At 58.1% G+C, this 22,078-nt stretch overlaps 1 protein-coding gene across 1 annotated transcript; it reads right to left on the bottom strand.

Annotated features, from left to right (window-relative positions):
• Positions 1–224: 224 nt before the first annotated feature.
• Positions 225–21,956, bottom strand: CHLRE_13g590200v5 (uncharacterized protein). The gene is made up of 42 exons (XM_043069743.1): positions 21,309–21,956; positions 20,582–21,080; positions 20,121–20,348; positions 19,851–19,999; positions 19,400–19,703; positions 18,980–19,201; positions 18,662–18,810; positions 17,929–18,427; positions 17,574–17,801; positions 17,165–17,313; positions 16,486–16,789; positions 16,067–16,288; positions 15,717–15,865; positions 14,947–15,445; positions 14,592–14,819; positions 14,183–14,331; positions 13,670–13,973; positions 13,271–13,492; positions 12,921–13,069; positions 12,160–12,658; positions 11,681–11,908; positions 11,412–11,560; positions 10,961–11,264; positions 10,542–10,763; positions 10,219–10,367; positions 9,482–9,980; positions 9,127–9,354; positions 8,718–8,866; positions 8,205–8,508; positions 7,810–8,031; positions 7,453–7,601; positions 6,692–7,190; positions 6,213–6,440; positions 5,944–6,092; positions 5,493–5,796; positions 5,074–5,295; positions 4,751–4,899; positions 4,014–4,512; positions 3,659–3,886; positions 3,251–3,399; positions 2,730–3,033; positions 225–2,559 (listed from the first exon to the last, which is right to left on the bottom strand). Exons 1-42 carry the CDS (start codon positions 21,312–21,314, stop codon positions 2,297–2,299), a joined length of 10,755 nt encoding a protein of 3,584 aa, XP_042917718.1. The 5' UTR covers positions 21,315–21,956; the 3' UTR covers positions 225–2,296.
• Between the last annotated feature and the right edge of the window lie 122 nt (positions 21,957–22,078).

Below are 22,078 nucleotides of genomic sequence, written 5' to 3'. Positions count from 1 at the left end.
AATCAAGCCAGGCCAAGCACGGAAGTAGTGAGATAGAGCACATACCGGTACCAGCACATGCTAACATGCTATATGCGTTCATGCCATCCCCTGGTGGTGTGTGTTCTCGCCTGAGTCTAACGCACCATTCGATAGTTGGAGGTTAATGCTGGGAACTATGATTCCGCTTAGTCGGTTTTTGACAAAGTCAGGGGCGCTTGCCCAAACTTTGGGGTGTGTGATGAGCCCGTAAAGGTTGATGTTGCTGCCCGCAATGTAGACACTTGGCTTGGCACCCACGCCATCCGGCAGCGTGCTGCACGTACAAAACAAACACACACAAAAATAATGACACATCATAGCAATTCCATAACGATGCGACATGATTTCAAACCCACTTCATTGCCCCTACTTATCAATGGCCCCGGCCCCTGTCCATTCTATTTGTGTACATATTTATATGAAAATGCAGCCCCAAACCATGCTGCAAGATTATCAGCAGCATGATACTACCGCTGTCACTGTACGCACATGTTGGCATCCAAAGCAGTGCCAAGCAGGTTGGCACCGGTGCGTGCCCTCAATCCAACTCCCTGGATGGCGTCCAGCTGTAGCGCGGGTACGCTCAACACACCATCTAGAAGTGATATCGCATCTTTGATCTGTGTCAAGGAAAGGCACACAAGCGGTAGGTGCGTGCCATGCATGGCGCACACGTTGTTTGCGTTGGCATGCTTGTGAACCTAATGCTGCCCAACAATGCATGCATACAAAGACCCAGAAGGGCATGTAACGTGTCATGGGTTAAAGATGCTACAAAGTGCATACATTACATCACATACACAGTAGGTCGGGCCCAGCGATATATGGATGTTGATTGGGGCCTTACTTTGAACGTAAAAATGGACAGCGCAGCGCCTGAGCCGTCGCGCACGCCGAGTTCACACGGCACCAGTGCCCCCGACAAGGCCGCAGGAAGGGCTAGACGAAAGCTGAAGAAGGATCCCAGTGCTGATGGGGCCGATGCGCCAAACACTGCCCATACATGAAGAGGCAACAAGAGAGAGACGCGGTTAGGTGGTGCATGGACTTGAGTGGAACGTGTACCACACTTATCCACATAAATTTAGGCTACTCTGTATACTCCAGGAGTTGCTTGCTGTGATCTTACCTCCGAGGACAGCGGCATTGACGCGATCTGACGTCAACCTGAAAGCCGGCGCACTGATAGACATAATATTGTCGACAGCAACAGGTAGCGTCATGCCGACCTGGCTCAATAAGTCTGCAACATTGAGGTTCTGAGCCATAGACATGGACGCCGCAAGGACGCCTGACTTGTCAAAATAGAGCTCGAGGTTGCCTGCTCCTGATGCTGCTTTAAAGGCATAAACACCTGCAAGACACGACCAATTCCACTCATACATTACCCACAAGTACATGATGCGGGGCTTCTTACCTAGTGACATAGCAGGTGTCCAAATGTCGACCTTCGGCAGGGTAATGCTGTTGAAGCCATTGGGCAGCGTGATGCCACCGGCGATCGAGGACCAGAGGCTGGATGCCAGTGCGCCGAAATTGACATTGGGTACCGCGAGCGCAAGAGCGCTCTTGCGGGTAGTGGCACCAACCGGGATGGCCTTGCTTACATTAAACGACACTGAGCAAGTTGATCCCGCCAAAGCACCTGTTGCCTCCCCCGCAAGGTATTCTCCAGACAGGGTCGTGCTGAGGGTCATGCTGCTAACCTGGACTGCATCGTTCAGGAGGGAAACACCACCAGTGGCTGAAACTGTGATGGTGCCGGTCGTGCCATTATATGCTAAAGAGGCAAGGACATTTGTGATGCCGGCATCCGGGCAGCTAAGCCGCAGGCTAGCGGAGTAGCTCGAGCTTCCGGCCTGGATCACCACAACCAGATTGCTTGCGGTGCAGGATCCGCCAAACATGGCAACGTTGCCAGTGACCTGCACACAAAGGTTGAAGTTTTCTAACGCAGCTCTTGATGCAAGCGTGGTTGAACATGCTTCAGACAAAATGTGATTATGCAGAGATTACTCCATCCGCAAGCCGTACCTGGATGTTCAAGGACGCAGCCGACACCTGAATCGTTGTAATTCGTGCGGCAATGCTATCAATCTCAAGCTCAGGGACGGATAGTACAAAGCTGGCCTCGAAGTAAGGCACGAGTGTCGTACCATCAGGCAAGGTAACGTTGGACACACCTGTGTACACATATATACATGTAATACATGTAGCGCACCCATCATCAAGATAATCATTGAATGAATGATGAGTCGCATGACTCTCAACTCATTTATCCTCCGTAGCCCTTACAGCTCCCACGTATGTACGTACCCGTGACGGCGGGCACACGCGTGACCACCAGGTTGCACAGCGTGAACGAGGTTGCCGGCACAGCCATGGTCACGCCCAGGCTCTGCAGCGCGCTGCCCAGGTTGACGCACGTGGTGCCCATGTCCAGCTTGAAGTAGCGCATGCCGTAGCTGTCCACCGCTAGCGACAGCAGCGAGCTCGGGCCACCCGCAGGGCCGGCAGCCGTCGCAAAGTACGACTTGCCTGCACGACATACACATAATAGCCCATGCAGAACGCTCTCACAAAACCCAGGCCATCAATAGGCTCGTCATACATGGCCATCTAAGCAAACACCCCCGCATCATCAAGCAGCCAGCACGGCAAAAGCATTGTGCACATTCACCATACATAATAGACCGCCACGCACGCACCGTCAGGGCCATACGAGTCCAGGCTGAACGATGGAAACGTCAGAGACAAAAGGCGCGACGCCATGGCTGGAGGCAGGGGCCCAACCATGCGGGCGTTGGACACAAGCGTGGTCAAGTTGACATCCAGCACCCGCGCGGCCAGAGTGGGGCGCCCGCCGCTCAGCGCAAAGCTGAGGTTGCCGCTCAGGGTGACGCCCAGCAGATTAGCGGTGCAGGAGCTGCGGATGCCCACTCCTGACACCGCCTCAAAGTTGATGTCGGATAGCGTAATGAGGTCACCAAACATCGAGATGGGGCTACTGATCTGCGCGGGTCGATCGCGCGCAACATGGCAAGAGCGAGGACAGCATGCGGAGGTAAAGCAAACGTACGGACGCGTCGTCAACCCGAAACGCATATGGATGGTGTGGGGCCTCCCTCGAACCTGAGCAAAATGGCGACTGCCCTACGTGCCGCCGCGTGCGCCTGCCAGCTACCTACCGCAAACGAAGGGATTATCATAACATACATACGCCGCCCACCTGAAGTGTGAACTTGTCGGGAAACCCTCCAGCTGCGGTGCGCGCAACCACGTTGGTCAGGTACGCCGTTCCAGGGCTCAGCGTTGGAAAGACCAGACCAAAGTTGAAGATTGTGCCCGGCGAAATGGCGGCGCTGTAGCCACGCAGTGCTGCATGCACAAGATAGAAGGCACGGGTAATATTGCGCATGTACGTACATAGAGGGACAGATGGTGCGTGATTTTGGATAGCATTGGTAGGACTGCCAGCAGGGTCATTTGGGACATGACACTGCAACGTACATACGTACGTGATTATGACAGCCCTTACGCGTACAGCTAGTGCAGCATAGATATGAATAGTTGTGCGCGCACATGGCGGCGGTGCTACACGGTGCGCGTGTGTCTTCATGTGCTCGCATTTGTTCACCTGTCAGCAGTGCATCGGTCGAGCGAGAAGACGTCATGCGGAAACTCGGGCTGCCGTCGGTGGTGAACATACTGTCCGTGGAGGGCAGGGCGTACGTCGCGCCAATGCTGCTCAGCAAGCTCGGCACCGACATGCCGTCCATGGCAATTACCGCTGCCAGCACACCCTGGCGGTCAAAGGCAATGTCCACCGCGCCCGAAAGCACGAGTGCTGAGAAGGTGTAGGCACCTGGTGCGTGATGGGAGCCACACATGCAAGTAAGATCGTACGTAGTTAAATGCATGCAAGCAAGTAAGCCATCAAATGTGTTTGGCAACGGCGAAATCCAGCGCCACAAACAGGTGGACACACTTACCAAGAGAGATATCCGGTGTCTGGATGGTCACCGAAGGCAGCGTCAGGCTCGTCAGCACGGATGGAAGCGACTGGCCCGCGGCAGTAGCCCACAGGCTGGACGCCAGCGTGCCAAAGTTGATGTTCGGGATGGTCAGCGCCAGAGACGTCTTGGGAACCGGCACCGAGGCGGTGGGCTTGGTCAGGTTGAACTGCAAGCTGCCAGTGGCGCCTGCTACAGAGCCCGTGCACGAGCCCGCCACGTAAGCGGCGGCCGAGGTGCTGGACAGGCTGAGCTGCGAGACGGCCACCGCGCCGTCCAGGAAGCTGAGGCTGCCGGTCACATCGAGGGACATAGTGCCGTTGGCGTAGGACAGAGACGCCGCCACGTCAGTGAGGCTGGGCACGGCGGGGCAGCTGAGGCGCAGGCTGGCGGCATAGCTAGCCGCGGACGCGCTGACCTGCAGCACAAAGCTGGTGGCGGTGCAGGCGCCGCCGAACAGGCTCAAGGCGCCCGTGAGCTGTGGCAGGGTGGAAAGCATAACACGTGTTGGCAACACGCCACGAAAACAAACGGAACAGGTCGAACGAAGCCACAACAGGAAGTATGGAATTCCAACACCAATAATACAGTGGACGGAAATGCTTGCATGTATGGATTCCGCAGACACAAATGCTGATTGCAGGCACGCACAGACGGTCCATACACCCATCCCAGCAAGATCCCGCCATCAGCCCGGGCTCATGCAACTACCATACCTGGATCTGCACCGCAGACGGGGCCGCCTGGCTGGTTGAAATCCTCGCACTGACGCTGCTGAATCCAAGCTCAGGGATGGAGATCATGAAGCTCGCCGCAAGTGATGGTAGCAAGGTAGTGTTGTCAGGCAGCGTGACGTTCGCCACACCTGCACGTACAAATTAGAATGCAGTGCGAGTCACTTGATTGCCGAGGCGTAAACGAACGTACGGCGGTGAATGCACTGCACGCAGCCGATGCCTTCCTTCCCTATGGATACGTGCAAAAGCGCAAGAAGCAGCCCAAACGCATCTATGCATGCACGCACATGTGCGTTACGTACCCGAGACGGCGGGCACACGCGTGACCACCAGGTTGCACAGCGTGAATGAGGTTGCCGGCACAGCCATGGTCACGCCCAGGCTCTGCAGCGCGCTGCCCAGGTTGACGCACGTGGTGCCCATGTCCAGCTTGAAGTAGCGCATGCCGTAGCTGTCCACCGCTAGCGACAGCAGCGAGCTCGGGCCACCCGCAGGGCCGGCAGCCGTCGCAAAGTACGACTTGCCTGCACACATGTACAAGGACGCAGATACGTGCTTTCACAAAACGCCATGCAAAGCGCATAGCATATACAAACATATCCATGGCTTCCTCGTCATTCCTGAAGCAAACATTGGTCCCGCCCCATCACGCACTCAAACAATCGACCATTATACTCGTGCAGCATTCGGCATAAGGATCCATGCACGCACAGCCACGCACCGTCAGGGCCATACGAGTCCAGGCTGAACGATGGAAACGTCAGAGACGAAAGGCGCGACGCCATGGCTGGAGGCAGGGGCCCAACCATGCGGGCGTTGGACACCAGCGTGGTCAAGTTGACATTCAGCACGCGCGCGGCCAGAGTGGGGCGCCCGCCGCTCAGCGCAAAGCTGAGGTTGCCGCTCAGGGTGACGCCCAGCAGGTTAGCGGTGCAGGAGCTGCGGATGCCCACTCCTGACACCGGCTCGAAGTTCACGTTGGATAGCGTGATGAGGTTGCTGAACATGGAGATGGCACTTGTCAACTGCATGCATATGCGTTGCGTAAACAGCAAGCAACACATGCAAGCAAACAATGTGGGGAATGGTCAGCTCGTTAAGATAGCACACAATACCAACCCGCTTATATCGCCTCTTGTCTATCTAGATACAGACGCATCACAACCGCACACCTGAAGTGTGAACTTGGCAGGGAAGCCGCCCGTGGCGGTACGCGCCGCCAGGTTGGTCTGGTAAGTGACGCCCGGAGAGAGCGTGGGTAGGACCAGACCAAAGTTGAAGGTCGTGCCCGCCGAGATGGTGGCGTTGTAGCCACGCAGCGCTGCAAAGCACATGGGGCGCGTAGACACAGGGTCACGCAGTCTGCCGTATCCACATCCTACACAGCAACATTATTTGCCTCACCAAGCAATCAACTAGCCCCAATTATGGACGCACCCACCCCTCAGGAAGGTGTCGTTAGAACGCGAAGACGTCATGCGGAAGCTGGAGATCGGGTTGATGCTGAACATGCTGCCGGGGGAGGGAAGCGGGTACGTCGCGCCAATGCTGCTCAGCAGACTCGGAACCGTCATGTCCTTCATTGCGAGGACCGCCGCCAAGACACCCTGGCGGTCAAAGGCAATGTCCACCGCGCCCGCAGGAACAGATGCCGCGAATGTGTAGGCCCCTGTGATTGGTCACAATGGGTTTTAACATTATTCCACAATGGAATGTGTACAACGAGGGCAGTACACGGCATGAGGGGGGTTTATTAGTCCCCAAATAAAACCTGCAGCTTGCTACCAAATTGGTTGCAACCTGCCATTAAATCCTGCCACGAAAAGCCATGTTGCGCACAGGGACATTGCAACATCATTACATGCACACAAATGATGACATCTAGGCAAGACCCCATGTGGTACTAGCCGAACCACTCACTCAGTAAGAGGTCTGGTGTCTTGATGGTCACCGAAGGCAGCGTCAGGCTCGTCAGCACGGATGGAAGCGACTGGCCCGCGGCAGTAGCCCACAGGCTGGACGCCAGCGTGCCAAAGTTGATGTTCGGGATGGTCAGCGCCAGAGACGTCTTGGGAACCGGCACCGAGGCGGTGGGCTTGGTCAGGTTGAACTGCAAGCTGCCAGTGGCGCCTGCCACAGAGCCCGTGCACGAGCCCGCCACGTAAGCGGCGGCCGAGGTGCTTGACAGGCTGAGCTGCGAGACGGCCACCGCGCCGTCCAGGAAGCTGAGGCTGCCGGTCACATCGAGGGACATAGTGCCGTTGGCGTAGGACAGAGACGCCGCCACGTCAGTGAGGCTGGGCACGGCGGGGCAGCTGAGGCGCAGGCTGGCGGCATAGCTAGCCGCGGACGCGCTGACCTGCAGCACAAAGCTGGTGGCGGTGCAGGCGCCGCCGAACAGGCTCAAGGCGCCCGTGAGCTGCGAAGGGGGAGGTGGAGGCGGCGGAGCCAGCAGCCAGGCAGTCAAGTCACTACTAGTTCGTGAACAAATTTGACACACGCATGGTGCTGCTAGCGGGGTCTTGCGTGAGACGTAAGCCCCAGCAGCAAGCAGCTTCGCGTGCTTTCGCACATGATGCATGCAGGGCGCTGATATGATGGCTATCGCCCATCCCTTACTTATGCAGACAGAGGCAGACATGCATGCCCACATTCTTTGGTGGAAGTTTTGCCCCGCTTACTTGAATCTGCACGGTGGACGGAGTGGACTGGCTCGTTGCAATCCTCGCTGCAACATTGTTGAACCCCAGCTCGGGGATGGAGATGATGAAGCTGGCCACAAATGATGGCGCCATGGTAGTGGCGTCAGGCAGCACGACATCAGGCACGCCTGTGAAGAATGTCAGGATTACGTGCCAAGTAGGGGAAGGGTTGTGAGATCGCTTCCGCCGTTGGACATCCGCAACAGTGTTCCGCACAGTAGTCGGATGGTGCGATGGTAGGGGTACCCAATACCCCAGCTGCTTTGATCAGATATCACTCGACTACACGGTTCCTGTACCCCTCGTACCCGCTTTGCTTTCCGTGCAACCACGTACCCGTGACGGCGGGCACACGCGTGACCACCAGGTTGCACAGCGTGAACGAGGTTGCCGGCACAGCCATGGTCACGCCCAGGCTCTGCAGCGCGCTGCCCAGGTTGACGCACGTGGTGCCCATGTCCAGCTTGAAGTAGCGCATGCCGTAGCTGTCCGCCGCTAGCGACAGCAGCGAGCTCGGGCCACCCGCAGGGCCGGCAGCCGTCGCAAAGTACGACTTGCCTGCACGACGCGGATATGAACCGCATGCAGAACGCACTCACAAAACCCAGGCCATCAATAGGCTCGTCATACATGGCCATCTAAGCAAACATCCCCGCATCATCAAGCAGCTAGCACGGCAAAAGCATTGTGCACATTCACCATCCATACATGATAGACCGCCACGCACGTACCGTCAGGGCCATACGAGTCCAGGCTGAACGATGGAAACGTCAGAGACGAAAGGCGCGACGCCATGGCTGGAGGCAGGGGCCCAACCATGCGGGCGTTGGACACAAGCGTGGTCAAGTTGACATCCAGCACCCGCGCGGCCAGAGTGGGGCGCCCGCCGCTCAGCGCAAAGCTGAGGTTGCCGCTCAGGGTGACGCCCAGCAGATTAGCGGTGCAGGAGCTGCGGATGCCCACTCCTGACACCGCCTCAAAATTCATGTCGGATAGCGTAATGAGGTCACCAAATATCGAGATGGGGCTACTGATCTGCGCGGGTCGATCACAACATGGCAAGAACGAGGACGGCATGCGGAGGTAAAGCAAACGGACGCGTCGTCAACCCGAAACGCATATGGATGGTGTGGGGCCTCCCTCGAACCTGAGCAAAATGGCGACTGCCCTACGTGCCGCCGCGTGCGCCTGCCAGCTACCTACCGCAAACGAAGGGATTATCATAACATACATACGCCGCCCACCTGAAGTGTGAACTTGTCGGGAAACCCTCCAGCTGCGGTGCGCGCAACCACGTTGGTCAGGTACGCCGTTCCAGGGCTCAGCGTTGGAAAGACCAGACCAAAGTTGAAGATTGTGCCCGGCGAAATGGCGGCGCTGTAGCCACGCAGTGCTGCATGCACAAGATAGAAGGCACGGGTAATATTGCGCATGTACGTACATAGAGGGACAGATGGTGCGTGATTTTGGATAGCATTGGTAGGACTGCCAGCAGGGTCATTTGGGACATGACACTGCAACGTACATACGTACGTGATTATGACAGCCCTTACGCGTACAGCTAGTGCAGCATAGATATGAATAGTTGTGCGCGCACATGGCGGCGGCGCTACAGCTGTGCGCGTGTGTCTTCATGTGCTCGCATTTGTTCACCTGTCAGCAGTGCATCGGTCGAGCGAGAAGACGTCATGCGGAAACTCGGGCTGCCGTCGGTGGTGAACATACTGTCCGTGGAGGGCAGGGCGTACGTCGCGCCAATGCTGCTCAGCAAGCTCGGCACCGACATGCCGTCCATGGCAATTACCGCTGCCAGCACACCCTGGCGGTCAAAGGCAATGTCCACCGCGCCCGAAGGCACGAGTGCTGAGAAGGTGTAGGCACCTGGTGCGTGATGGGAGCCACACACGCAAGTAAGATCGTACGTAGTTGAATGCATGCAAGCAAGTAAGCCATCAAATGTGTTTGGCAACGGCGAAATCCAGCGCCACAAACAGGTGGACACACCTACCAAGAAAAACATCTGGTGTCTGGATGGTCACCACAGGCAGCGTCAGGCTCATCAGCACAGATGGAAGCGACTGGCCCGCGGCAGTAGCCCACAGGCTGGACGCCAGCGTGCCAAAGTTGATGTTCGGGATGGTCAGCGCCAGAGACGTCTTGGGAACCGGCACCGAGGCAGTGGGTTTGGTCAGGTTGAACTGCAAGCTGCCAGTGGCGCCTGCCACAGAGCCCGTGCACGAGCCCGCCACGTAAGCGGCGGCCGAGGTGCTGGACAGGCTGAGCTGCGAGACGGCCACCGCGCCGTCCAGGAAGCTGAGGCTGCCGGTCACATCGAGGGACACAGCGCCGTTGGCATAGGACAGAGACGCCGCCACGTCAGTGAGGCTGGGCATGGCGGGGCAGCTGAGGCGCAGGCTGGCGGCATAGCTAGCCGCGGACGCGCTGACCTGCAGCACAAAGCTGGTGGCGGTGCAGGCGCCGCCGAACAGGCTCAAGGCGCCCGTGAGCTGCGGCAGGGTGGAAAGCATAACACGTGTTGGCAACACGCCACGAAAACAAACGGAACAGGTAGAACGAAGCCACAATAGGAAGTATGGAATTCCAACACCAATAATACAGTGGACGGAAATGCTTGCATGTATGGATTCCGCAGACACAAATGCTGATTGCAGGCACGCACAGACGGTCCATACACCCATCCCAGCAAGATCCCGCCATCAGCCCGGGCTCATGTAACTACCATACCTGGATCTGCACCGCAGACGGGGCCGCCTGGCTGGTTGAAATCCTCGCACTGACGCTGCTGAATCCAAGCTCAGGGATGGAGATCATGAAGCTCGCCGCAAGTGATGGTAGCAAGGTAGTGTTGTCAGGCAGCGTGACGTTCGCCACACCTGCACGTACAAATTAGAATGCAGTGCGAGTCACTTGATTGCCGAGGCGTAAACGAACGTACGGCGGTGAATGCACTGCACGCAGCCGATGCCTTCCTTCCCTATGGATACGTGCAAAAGCGCAAGAAGCAGCCCAAACGCATCTATGCATGCACGCACATGTGCGTTACGTACCCGAGACGGCGGGCACACGCGTGACCACCAGGTTGCACAGCGTGAATGAGGTTGCCGGCACAGCCATGGTCACGCCCAGGCTCTGCAGCGCGCTGCCCAGGTTGACGCACGTGGTGCCCATGTCCAGCTTGAAGTAGCGCATGCCGTAGCTGTCCACCGCTAGCGACAGCAGCGAGCTCGGGCCACCCGCAGGGCCGGCAGCCGTCGCAAAGTACGACTTGCCTGCACACATGTACAAGGACGCAGATACGTGCTTTCACAAAACGCCATGCAAAGCGCATAGCATATACAAACATATCCATGGCTTCCTCGTCATTCCTGAAGCAAACATTGGTCCCGCCCCATCACGCACTCAAACAATCGACCATTATACTCGTGCAGCATTCGGCATAAGGATCCATGCACGCACAGCCACGCACCGTCAGGGCCATACGAGTCCAGGCTGAACGATGGAAACGTCAGAGACGAAAGGCGCGACGCCATGGCTGGAGGCAGGGGCCCAACCATGCGGGCGTTGGACACCAGCGTGGTCAAGTTGACATTCAGCACGCGCGCGGCCAGAGTGGGGCGCCCGCCGCTCAGCGCAAAGCTGAGGTTGCCGCTCAGGGTGACGCCCAGCAGGTTAGCGGTGCAGGAGCTGCGGATGCCCACTCCTGACACCGCCTCGAAGTTCACGTTGGATAGCGTGATGAGGTTGCTGAACATCGAGATGGCACTTGTCAACTGCATGCATATGCGTTGCGTAAACAGCAAGCAACACATGCAAGCAAACAATGTGGGGAATGGTCAGCTCGTTAAGATAGCACACAATACCAACCCGCTTATATCGCCTCTTGTCTATCTAGATACAGACGCATCACAACCGCACACCTGAAGTGTGAACTTGGCAGGGAAGCCGCCCGTGGCGGTACGCGCCGCCAGGTTGGTCTGGTAAGTGACGCCCGGAGAGAGCGTGGGTAGGACCAGACCAAAGTTGAAGGTCGTGCCCGCCGAGATGGTGGCGTTGTAGCCACGCAGCGCTGCAAAGCACATGGGGCGCGTAGACACAGGGTCACGCAGTCTGCCGTATCCACATCCTACACAGCAACATTATTTGCCTCACCAAGCAATCAACTAGCCCCAATTATGGACGCACCCACCCCTCAGGAAGGTGTCGTTAGAACGCGAAGACGTCATGCGGAAGCTGGAGATCGGGTTGATGCTGAACATGCTGCCGGGGGAGGGAAGCGGGTACGTCGCGCCAATGCTGCTCAGCAGACTCGGAACCGTCATGTCCTTCATTGCGAGGACCGCCGCCAAGACACCCTGGCGGTCAAAGGCAATGTCCACCGCGCCCGCAGGAACAGATGCCGCGAATGTGTAGGCCCCTGTGATTGGTCACAATGGGTTTTAACATTATTCCACAATGGAATGTGTACAACGAGGGCAGTACACGGCATGAGGGGGGTTTATTAGTCCCCAAATAAAACCTGCAGCTTGCTACCAAATTGGTTGCAACCTGCCATTAAATCCTGCCACGAAAAGCCATGTTGCGCACAGGGACATTGCAACATCATTACATGCACACAAATGATGACATCTAGGCAAGACCCCATGTGGTACTAGCCGAACCACTCACTCAGTAAGAGGTCTGGTGTCTTGATGGTCACCGAAGGCAGCGTCAGGCTCGTCAGCACGGATGGAAGCGACTGGCCCGCGGCAGTAGCCCACAGGCTGGACGCCAGCGTGCCAAAGTTGATGTTCGGGATGGTCAGCGCCAGAGACGTCTTGGGAACCGGCACCGAGGCGGTGGGCTTGGTCAGGTTGAACTGCAAGCTGCCAGTGGCGCCTGCCACAGAGCCCGTGCACGAGCCCGCCACGTAAGCGGCGGCCGAGGTGCTTGACAGGCTGAGCTGCGAGACGGCCACCGCGCCGTCCAGGAAGCTGAGGCTGCCGGTCACATCGAGGGACATAGTGCCGTTGGCGTAGGACAGAGACGCCGCCACGTCAGTGAGGCTGGGCACGGCGGGGCAGCTGAGGCGCAGGCTGGCGGCATAGCTAGCCGCGGACGCGCTGACCTGCAGCACAAAGCTGGTGGCGGTGCAGGCGCCGCCGAACAGGCTCAAGGCGCCCGTGAGCTGCGAAGGGGGAGGTGGAGGCGGCGGAGCCAGCAGCCAGGCAGTCAAGTCACTACTAGTTCGTGAACAAATTTGACACACGCATGGTGCTGCTAGCGGGGTCTTGCGTGAGACGTAAGCCCCAGCAGCAAGCAGCTTCGCGTGCTTTCGCACATGATGCATGCAGGGCGCTGATATGATGGCTATCGCCCATCCCTTACTTATGCAGACAGAGGCAGACATGCATGCCCACATTCTTTGGTGGAAGTTTTGCCCCGCTTACTTGAATCTGCACGGTGGACGGAGTGGACTGGCTCGTTGCAATCCTCGCTGCAACATTGTTGAACCCCAGCTCGGGGATGGAGATGATGAAGCTGGCCGCAAATGATGGCGCCATGGTAGTGGCGTCAGGCAGCACGACATCAGGCACGCCTGTGAAGAATGTCAGGATTACGTGCCAAGTAGGGGAAGGGTTGTGAGATCGCTTCCGCCGTTGGACATCCGCAACAGTGTTCCGCACAGTAGTCGGATGGTGCGCTGGTAGGGGTACCCCAGCTGCTTTGATCAGATATCACTCGACTACACGGTTCCTGTACCCCTCGTACCCGCTTTGCTTTCCGTGCAACCACGTACCCGTGACGGCGGGCACACGCGTGACCACCAGGTTGCACAGCGTGAACGAGGTTGCCGGCACAGCCATGGTCACGCCCAGGCTCTGCAGCGCGCTGCCCAGGTTGACGCACGTGGTGCCCATGTCCAGCTTGAAGTAGCGCATGCCGTAGCTGTCCACCGCTAGCGACAGCAGCGAGCTCGGGCCACCCGCAGGGCCGGCAGCCGTCGCAAAGTACGACTTGCCTGCACGACATGCACATAATAGCCCATGCAGAACGCACTCACAAAACCCAGGCCATCAATAGGCTTGTCATACATGGCCATCTAAACAAACCGCATCCCCGCATCATCAAGCAGCTAGCACGGCAAAAGCATTGTGCACATTCACCATCCATACATGATAGACCGCCACGCACGCACCGTCAGGGCCATACGAGTCCAGGCTGAACGATGGAAACGTCAGAGACGAAAGGCGCGACGCCATGGCTGGAGGCAGGGGCCCAACCATGCGGGCGTTGGACACAAGCGTGGTCAAGTTGACATCCAGCACCCGCGCGGCCAGAGTGGGGCGCCCGCCGCTCAGCGCAAAGCTGAGGTTGCCGCTCAGGGTGACGCCCAGCAGGTTAGCGGTGCAGGAGCTGCGGATGCCCACTCCTGACACCGCCTCAAAGTTCATGTCGGATAGCGTAATGAGGTCACCAAATATCGAGATGGGGCTACTGATCTGCGCGGGTCGATCACAACATGGCAAGAACGAGGACGGCATGCGGAGGTAAAGCAAACGGACGCGTCGTCAACCCGAAACGCATATGGATGGTGTGGGGCCTCCCTCGAACCTGAGCAAAATGGCGACTGCCCTACGTGCCGCCGCGTGCGCCTGCCAGCTACCTACCGCAAACGAAGGGATTATCATAACATACATACGCCACCCACCTGAAGTGTGAACTTGTCGGGAAACCCTCCAGCTGCGGTGCGCGCAACCACGTTGGTCAGGTACGCCGTTCCAGGGCTCAGCGTTGGAAAGACCAGACCAAAGTTGAAGATTGTGCCCGGCGAAATGGCGGCGCTGTAGCCACGCAGTGCTGCATGCACAAGATAGAAGGCACGGGTAATATTGCGCATGTACGTACATAGAGGGACAGATGGTGCGTGATTTTGGATAGCATTGGTAGGACTGCCAGCAGGGTCATTTGGGACATGACACTGCAACATACGTACGTGACTATGTATGACAGCCCTTACGCGCGCAGCTAGTGCAGCATAGATATGAATAGTTGTGCGCGCACATGGCGGCGGCGCTACAGCTGTGCGCGTGTGTCTTCATGTGCTCGCATTTGTCCACCTGTCAGCAGTGCATCGGTCGAGCGAGAAGACGTCATGCGGAAACTCGGGCTGCCGTCGGTGGTGAACATACTGTCCGTGGAGGGCAGGGCGTACGTCGCGCCAATGCTGCTCAGCAGGCTCGGCACCGACATGCCGTCCATGGCAATTACCGCTGCCAGCACACCCTGGCGGTCAAAGGCAATGTCCACCGCGCCCGAAGGCACGAGTGCTGAGAAGGTGTAGGCACCTGGTGCGTGATGGGAGCCACACACGCAAGTAAGATCGTACGTAGTTGAATGCATGCAAGCAAGTAAGCCATCAAATGTGTTTGGCAACGGCGAAATCCAGCGCCACAAACAGGTGGACACACCTACCAAGAAAAACATCTGGTGTCTGGATGGTCACCACAGGCAGCGTCAGGCTCATCAGCACGGATGGAAGCGACTGGCCCGCGGCAGTAGCCCACAGGCTGGACGCCAGCGTGCCAAAGTTGATGTTCGGGATGGTCAGCGCCAGAGACGTCTTGGGAACCGGCACCGAGGCGGTGGGCTTGGTCAGGTTGAACTGCAAGCTGCCAGTGGCGCCTGCTACAGAGCCCGTGCACGAGCCCGCCACGTAAGCGGCGGCCGAGGTGCTTGACAGGCTGAGCTGCGAGACGGCCACCGCGCCGTCCAGGAAGCTGAGGCTGCCGGTCACATCGAGGGACACAGCGCCGTTGGCGTAGGACAGAGACGCCGCCACGTCAGTGAGGCTGGGCACGGCGGGGCAGCTGAGGCGCAGGCTGGCGGCATAGCTAGCCGCGGACGCGCTGACCTGCAGCACAAAGCTGGTGGCGGTGCAGGCGCCGCCGAACAGGCTCAAGGCGCCCGTGAGCTGCGAAGGGGGAGGTGGAGGCGGCGGAGACAGCAGCCAGGCAGTCAAGTCACGCACTATCTACTTGCATGTGAACAAATTTGACACACGCATGGTGCTGCTAGAGCGGTGATGCATGAGACGCACGTCAGCACCAGCAGCAAGCAGCTTTACGTGCGTACGTGAGGCATTCACGGCGGCTGATACGATGGCTATCGCCCATCCCTTACTTATGCAGACAGAGGCAGGCATGCATGCCCACATTCTTTGGTGGAAGTTTTGCCCCGCTTACTTGAATCTGCACGGTGGACGGAGTGGACTGGCTCGTTGTAATCCTCGCTGCAACATTGTTGAACCCCAGCTCGGGGATGGAGATGATGAAGCTGGCCGCAAATGATGGCGCCATGGTAGTGGCGTCAGGCAGCACGACATCAGGCACGCCTGTGAAGAGTGTCAGGATTACGTGCCAAGGATGGGAAGGGTTGTGAGATCGCTTCCGCCGTTGGACATCCGCAACAGTGTTCCGCACAGTAGTCGGATGGTGCGCTGGTAGGGGTACCCCACCTGCTTTGATCAGATATCACTCGACTACACGGTTCCTGTACCCCTCGTACCCGCTTTGCTTTCCGTGCAACCACGTACCCGTGACGGCGGGCACACGCGTGACCACCAGGTTGCACAGCGTGAACGAGGTTGCCGGCACAGCCATGGTCACGCCCAGGCTCTGCAGCGCGCTGCCCAGGTTGACGCACGTGGTGCCCATGTCCAGCTTGAAGTAGCGCATGCCGTAGCTGTCCACCGCTAGCGACAGCAGCGAGCTCGGGCCACCCGCAGGGCCGGCAGCCGTCGCAAAGTACGACTTGCCTGCACGACGCGGATAAGAACCGCATGCAGAACGCACTCACAAAACACCAGGCACTGCAAAGGCCAGCCGTACCAACATACATCAATAGGCTCGTCATACATGGCCATCTAAGCAAACACCCCCGCATCATCAAGCAGCTAGCACGGCAAAAGCATTGTGCACATTCACCATCCATACATGATAGACCGCCACGCACCGTCAGGGCCATACGAGTCCAGGCTGAACGATGGAAACGTCAGAGACGAAAGGCGCGACGCCATGGCTGGAGGCAGGGGCCCAACCATGCGGGCGTTGGACACAAGCGTGGTCAAGTTGACATTCAGCACGCGCGCGGCCAGAGTGGGGCGCCCGCCGCTCAGCGCAAAGCTGAGGTTGCCGCTCAGGGTGACGCCCAGCAGGTTAGCGGTGCAGGAGCTGCGGATGCCCACTCCTGACACCGCCTCAAAGTTCATGTCGGATAGCGTAATGAGGTCACCAAATATCGAGATGGGGCTACTGATCTGCGCGGGTCGATCACAACATGGCAAGAACGAGGACGGCATGCGGAGGTACAGCAAACGTACGGACGCGTCGTCAACCCGAAACGCATATGGATGGTGTGGGGCCTCCCTCGAACCTGAGCAAAATGGTGACTGCCCTATTTCTGAGCCGGGCAGTGGTTTAACTGGCAGCAGCCTTTCTAGGCCTTCACTTATCCAACGTCCGTAATGAGCAGAACCGACCGCCACAAGAACACACTAGGCATCAACAACATCGCCACATTGCCATGTGCGGCTACGTACCAAACCCTCATAAGCACCCGCGTGCCGCCGCGTGCGCCTGCCAGCTACCTACCGCAAACGAAGGGATTATCATAACATACATACGCCACCCACCTGAAGTGTGAACTTGTCGGGAAACCCTCCAGCTGCGGTGCGCGCAACCACGTTGGTCAGGTACGCCGTTCCAGGGCTCAGCGTTGGAAAGACCAGACCAAAGTTGAAGATTGTGCCCGGCGAAATGGCGGCGCTGTAGCCACGCAGTGCTGCATGCACAAGATAGAAGGCACGGGTAATATTACGCATGTACGTACATAGAGGGACAGATGGTGCGTGATTTTGGATAGCATTGGTAGGACTGCCAGCAGGGTCATTTGGGACATGACACTGCAACATACGTACGTACGTAACTATGACAGCCCTTACGCGCGCAGCTAGTGCAGCATAGATATGAGTAGTTGTGCGCGCACATGGCGGCGGCGCTACAGCTGTGCGCGTGTGTCTTCATGTGCTCGCACTTGTTCACCTGTCAGCAGTGCATCGGTCGAGCGAGAAGACGTCATGCGGAAACTCGGGCTGCCGTCGGTGGTGAACATACTGTCCGTGGAGGGCAGGGCGTACGTCGCGCCAATGCTGCTCAGCAAGCTCGGCACCGACATGCCGTCCATGGCAATTACCGCTGCCAGCACACCCTGGCGGTCAAAGGCAATGTCCACCGCGCCCGAAGGCACGAGTGCTGAGAAGGTGTAGGCACCTGGTGCGTGATGGGAGCCACACACGCAAGTAAGATCGTACGTAGTTGAATGCATGCAAGCAAGTAAGCCATCAAATGTGTTTGGCAACGGCGAAATCCAGCGCCACAAACAGGTGGACACACCTACCAAGAAAAACATCTGGTGTCTGGATGGTCACCACAGGCAGCGTCAGGCTCATCAGCACAGATGGAAGCGACTGGCCCGCGGCAGTAGCCCACAGGCTGGACGCCAGCGTGCCAAAGTTGATGTTCGGGATGGTCAGCGCCAGAGACGTCTTGGGAACCGGCACCGAGGCGGTGGGCTTGGTCAGGTTGAACTGCAAGCTGCCAGTGGCGCCTGCCACAGAGCCCGTGCACGAGCCCGCCACGTAAGCAGCGGCCGAGGTGCTGGACAGGCTGAGCTGCGAGACGGCCACCGCGCCGTCCAGGAAGCTGAGGCTGCCGGTCACATCGAGGGACACAGCGCCGTTGGCGTAGGACAGAGACGCCGCCACGTCAGTGAGGCTGGGCACGGCGGGGCAGCTGAGGCGCAGGCTGGCGGCATAGCTAGCCGTGGACGCGCTGACCTGCAGCACAAAGCTGGTGGCGGTGCAGGCGCCGCCGAACAGGCTCAAGGCGCCCGTGAGCTGCGGCAGGGTAGAAAGCATAACACGTGTTGGCAACACGCCACGAAAACAAACGGAACAGGTCGAACGAAGCCACAACAGGAAGTATGGAATTCCAACACCAATAATACAGTGGACGGAAATGCTTGTATGGATTCCGCAGACACAGATGCTGATTGCAGGCACGCACAGACGGTCCATACACCCATCCCAGCAAGATCCCGCCATCAGCCCGGGCTCATGCAACTACCATACCTGGATCTGCACCGCAGACGGGGCCGCCTGGCTGGTTGAAATCCTCGCACTGACGCTGCTGAATCCAAGCTCAGGGATGGAGATCATGAAGCTCGCCGCAAGTGATGGTACCAAGGTAGTGTTGTCAGGCAGCGTGACGTTCGCCACACCTGCACGTACAAATCAGAAAGCAGTGCGAGTCACTTGATTGCCGAGGCGTAAACAAACGTACGGCGGTGAATGCACGCAGCCGATGCCTTCCTTCCCTATGGATACGTGCAAAAGCGCGAGAAGCAGCCCAAACGCATCTATGCATGCACGCACATGTGCGTTACGTACCCGTGACGGCGGGCACACGCGTGACCACCAGGTTGCACAGCGTGAACGAGGTTGCCGGCACAGCCATGGTCACGCCCAGGCTCTGCAGCGCGCTGCCCAGGTTGACGCACGTGGTGCCCATGTCCAGCTTGAAGTAGCGCATGCCGTAGCTGTCCACCGCTAGCGACAGCAGCGAGCTCGGGCCACCCGCAGGGCCGGCAGCCGTCGCAAAGTACGACTTGCCTGCACGACATGCACATAATAGCCCATGCAGAACGCACTCACAAAACACCAGGCACTGCAAAGGCCAGCCGTACCAACATACATCAATAGGCTCGTCATACATGGCCATCTAAGCAAACATCCCCGCATCATCAAGCAGCTAGCACGGCAAAAGCATTGTGCACATTCACCATACATAATAGACCGCCACGCACGCACCGTCAGGGCCATACGAGTCCAGGCTGAACGATGGAAACGTCAGAGACGAAAGGCGCGACGCCATGGCCGGAGGCAGGGGCCCAACCATGCGGGCGTTGGACACAAGCGTGGTCAAGTTGACATTCAGCACGCGCGCGGCCAGAGTGGGGCGCCCGCCGCTCAGCGCAAAGCTGAGGTTGCCGCTCAGGGTGACGCCCAGCAGATTAGCGGTGCAGGAGCTGCGGATGCCCACTCCTGACACCGGCTCGAAGTTCACGTTGGATAGCGTGATGAGGTTGCTGAACATCGAGATGGCACTTGTCAACTGCATGCATATGCGTTGCGTAAACAGCAAGCAACACATGCAAGCAAACAATGTGGGGAATGGTCAGCTCTTTAAGATAGCACACAATACCAACCCGCTTATATCGCCTCTTGTCTATCTAGATACAGACGCATCACAACCGCACACCTGAAGTGTGAACTTGGCAGGGAAGCCGCCCGTGGCGGTACGCGCCGCCAGGTTGGTCTGGTAAGTGACGCCCGGAGAGAGCGTGGGTAGGACCAGACCAAAGTTGAAGGTCGTGCCCGCCGAGATGGTGGCGTTGTAGCCACGCAGCGCTGCAAAGCACATGGAGCGCGTAGACACAGGGTCAAGGAGTCTGCCGTATCCACATCCTACACAGCAACATTATTTGCCTCACCAAGCAATAAACTAGACCCCAGTTATGGACGCACCCACCCCTCAGGAAGGTGTCGTTAGAACGCGAAGACGTCATGCGGAAGCTGGAGATCGGATTGATGCTGAACATGCTGCCGGGGGAGGGAAGCGGGTACGTCGCGCCAATGCTGCTCAGCAGACTCGGAACCGTCATGTCCTTCATTGCGAGGACCGCCGCCAAGACACCCTGGCGGTCAAAGGCAATGTCCACCGCGCCCGCGGGAACAGACGCCGAGAATGTGTAGGCCCCTGTGATTGGTCACAATGGGTTTTAAATATTATTCCACGATGGTATGTGTACAATGAGGGCAGTACACGGCATGAGGGGGGTTTACTCCCCAAAACCTGCAGCCTGCTACCAAATTGGTTGCAACCACGAAAAGCCATACATGTTGCGCACAGGGACGTTGGCAACATCATTACACGCACACAAATGATGACATCTAGGCAAAACCCCATGTGGTACTAGCCGAACCACTCACTTAGTGAGAGGTCTGGTGTCTGGATGGTCACCACCGGCAGCGTCAGGCTCGTCAGCACAGATGGAAGCGACTGGCCCGCGGCAGTAGCCCACAGGCTGGACGCCAGCGTGCCAAAGTTGATGTTCGGGATGGTGAGCGCCAGAGACGTCTTGGGAACCGGCACCGAGGCAGTGGGCTTGGTCAGGTTGAACTGCAAGCTGCCAGTGGCGCCTGCCACAGAGCCCGTGCACGAGCCCGCCACGTAAGCGGCGGCCGAGGTGCTTGACAGGCTGAGCTGCGAGACGGCCACCGCGCCGTCCAGGAAGCTGAGGCTGCCGGTCACATCGAGGGACACAGTGCCGTTGGCGTAGGACAGAGACGCCGCCACGTCAGTGAGGCTGGGCACGGCGGGGCAGCTGAGGCGCAGGCTGGCGGCATAGCTAGCCGCGGACGCGCTGACCTGCAGCACAAAGCTGGTGGCGGTGCAGGCGCCGCCGAACAGGCTCAAGGCGCCCGTGAGCTGCGAAGGGGGAGGTGGAGGCGGCGGAGACAGCAGCCAGGCAGTCAAGTCGCTACTTGTTCGTGAACAAATTTGACACACGCATGGTGCTGCTAGCGGGGTCTTGCGTGAGACGTAAGCCCCAGCAGCAAGCAGCTTCGCGTGCTTTCGCACATGAGGCATGCAGGGCGCTGATATGATGGCTATTGCCCATCCCTTACTTATGCAGACAGAGGCAGGCATGCATGCCCACATTCTGGAGTTAGAATTTTACCACCTATGCCGGTACACATCATGATTATGACACCAAAAAATAACCCGATGTTTGTGGAGGAGAGCAGGCTTTCTTATGGGGCAGTGGGGAGGCACAGGCGTGTGTGCGGCGAAGGAGGATAGCATGGAGAGGGTGTCGAGGGGAGGGGATGTTGAGGGGAGGCGTACAAGAGCGAACAAGAAGAAGTGCTTTGCAAGTTCGTTCGTGTAAATGTACGCTACTCGAATGTCGGCCCGGAATACTTGAGGCGTAAATCAGGGCGTAAATATACGCCGGTTACAGCCAATCGTACGTTTCCCTGGCAATGGATATGCAGCTGTATTCCAGAGCGCTCTCCACAGCAATCCTTATTATGAAGCAGCAATATCGCAGCGCGCCCCCTGCCACAAAGGCAAGACATGTATTCGTCTCCATGAATGCTTGCATTGCTCCCCTCGCAGCTGCTATAGCCTCGGAGCGTACGCTATGAGCTATGTCTATTATTGCAGTGCCAGCGAATTTAGAGGCTGGAGTAGCTGTGGTCGGCGCGAGCGCTCCCAAGCATGCTCGGAGCCGGTTATTCCGGCTCCACCCTGCCCCGCTGGCTGTTCGGGCGCGCAGGACCAGGAAAACTATTGCTTTTAAGATACATTTAAGTTGCAGTCAGTCACTGATGCGTTCAGGATGCACAAGGACGGCAACAGTGGGTACTGCTTGCCCCGAGCATGCTCGGAGCCGGTTATTCCGGCTCCGCCCAGGCCGCCGG

This window comes from Chlamydomonas reinhardtii, chromosome 13 (genome assembly GCF_000002595.2).
Source record: "Chlamydomonas reinhardtii strain CC-503 cw92 mt+ chromosome 13, whole genome shotgun sequence".
NCBI lineage: Eukaryota > Viridiplantae > Chlorophyta > Chlorophyceae > Chlamydomonadales > Chlamydomonadaceae > Chlamydomonas > Chlamydomonas reinhardtii.
This window is presented reverse-complemented; position numbering and strand designations above follow the sequence as displayed.

Excerpts from the sequence above, each read along its gene's own strand:
- CHLRE_13g590200v5 (XM_043069743.1), bottom strand. Across the intron at positions 13,493-13,669 it reads GGACTCGTATGGCCCTGACG|GCAAGTCGTACTTTGCGACG; the intron begins GTGCGTGCGTGG and ends CATGTCGTGCAG. Across the intron at positions 12,659-12,920 it reads CGTCCACCGTGCAGATTCAA|CTCACGGGCGCCTTGAGCCT; the intron begins GTAAGCGGGGCA and ends CCCCCTTCGCAG.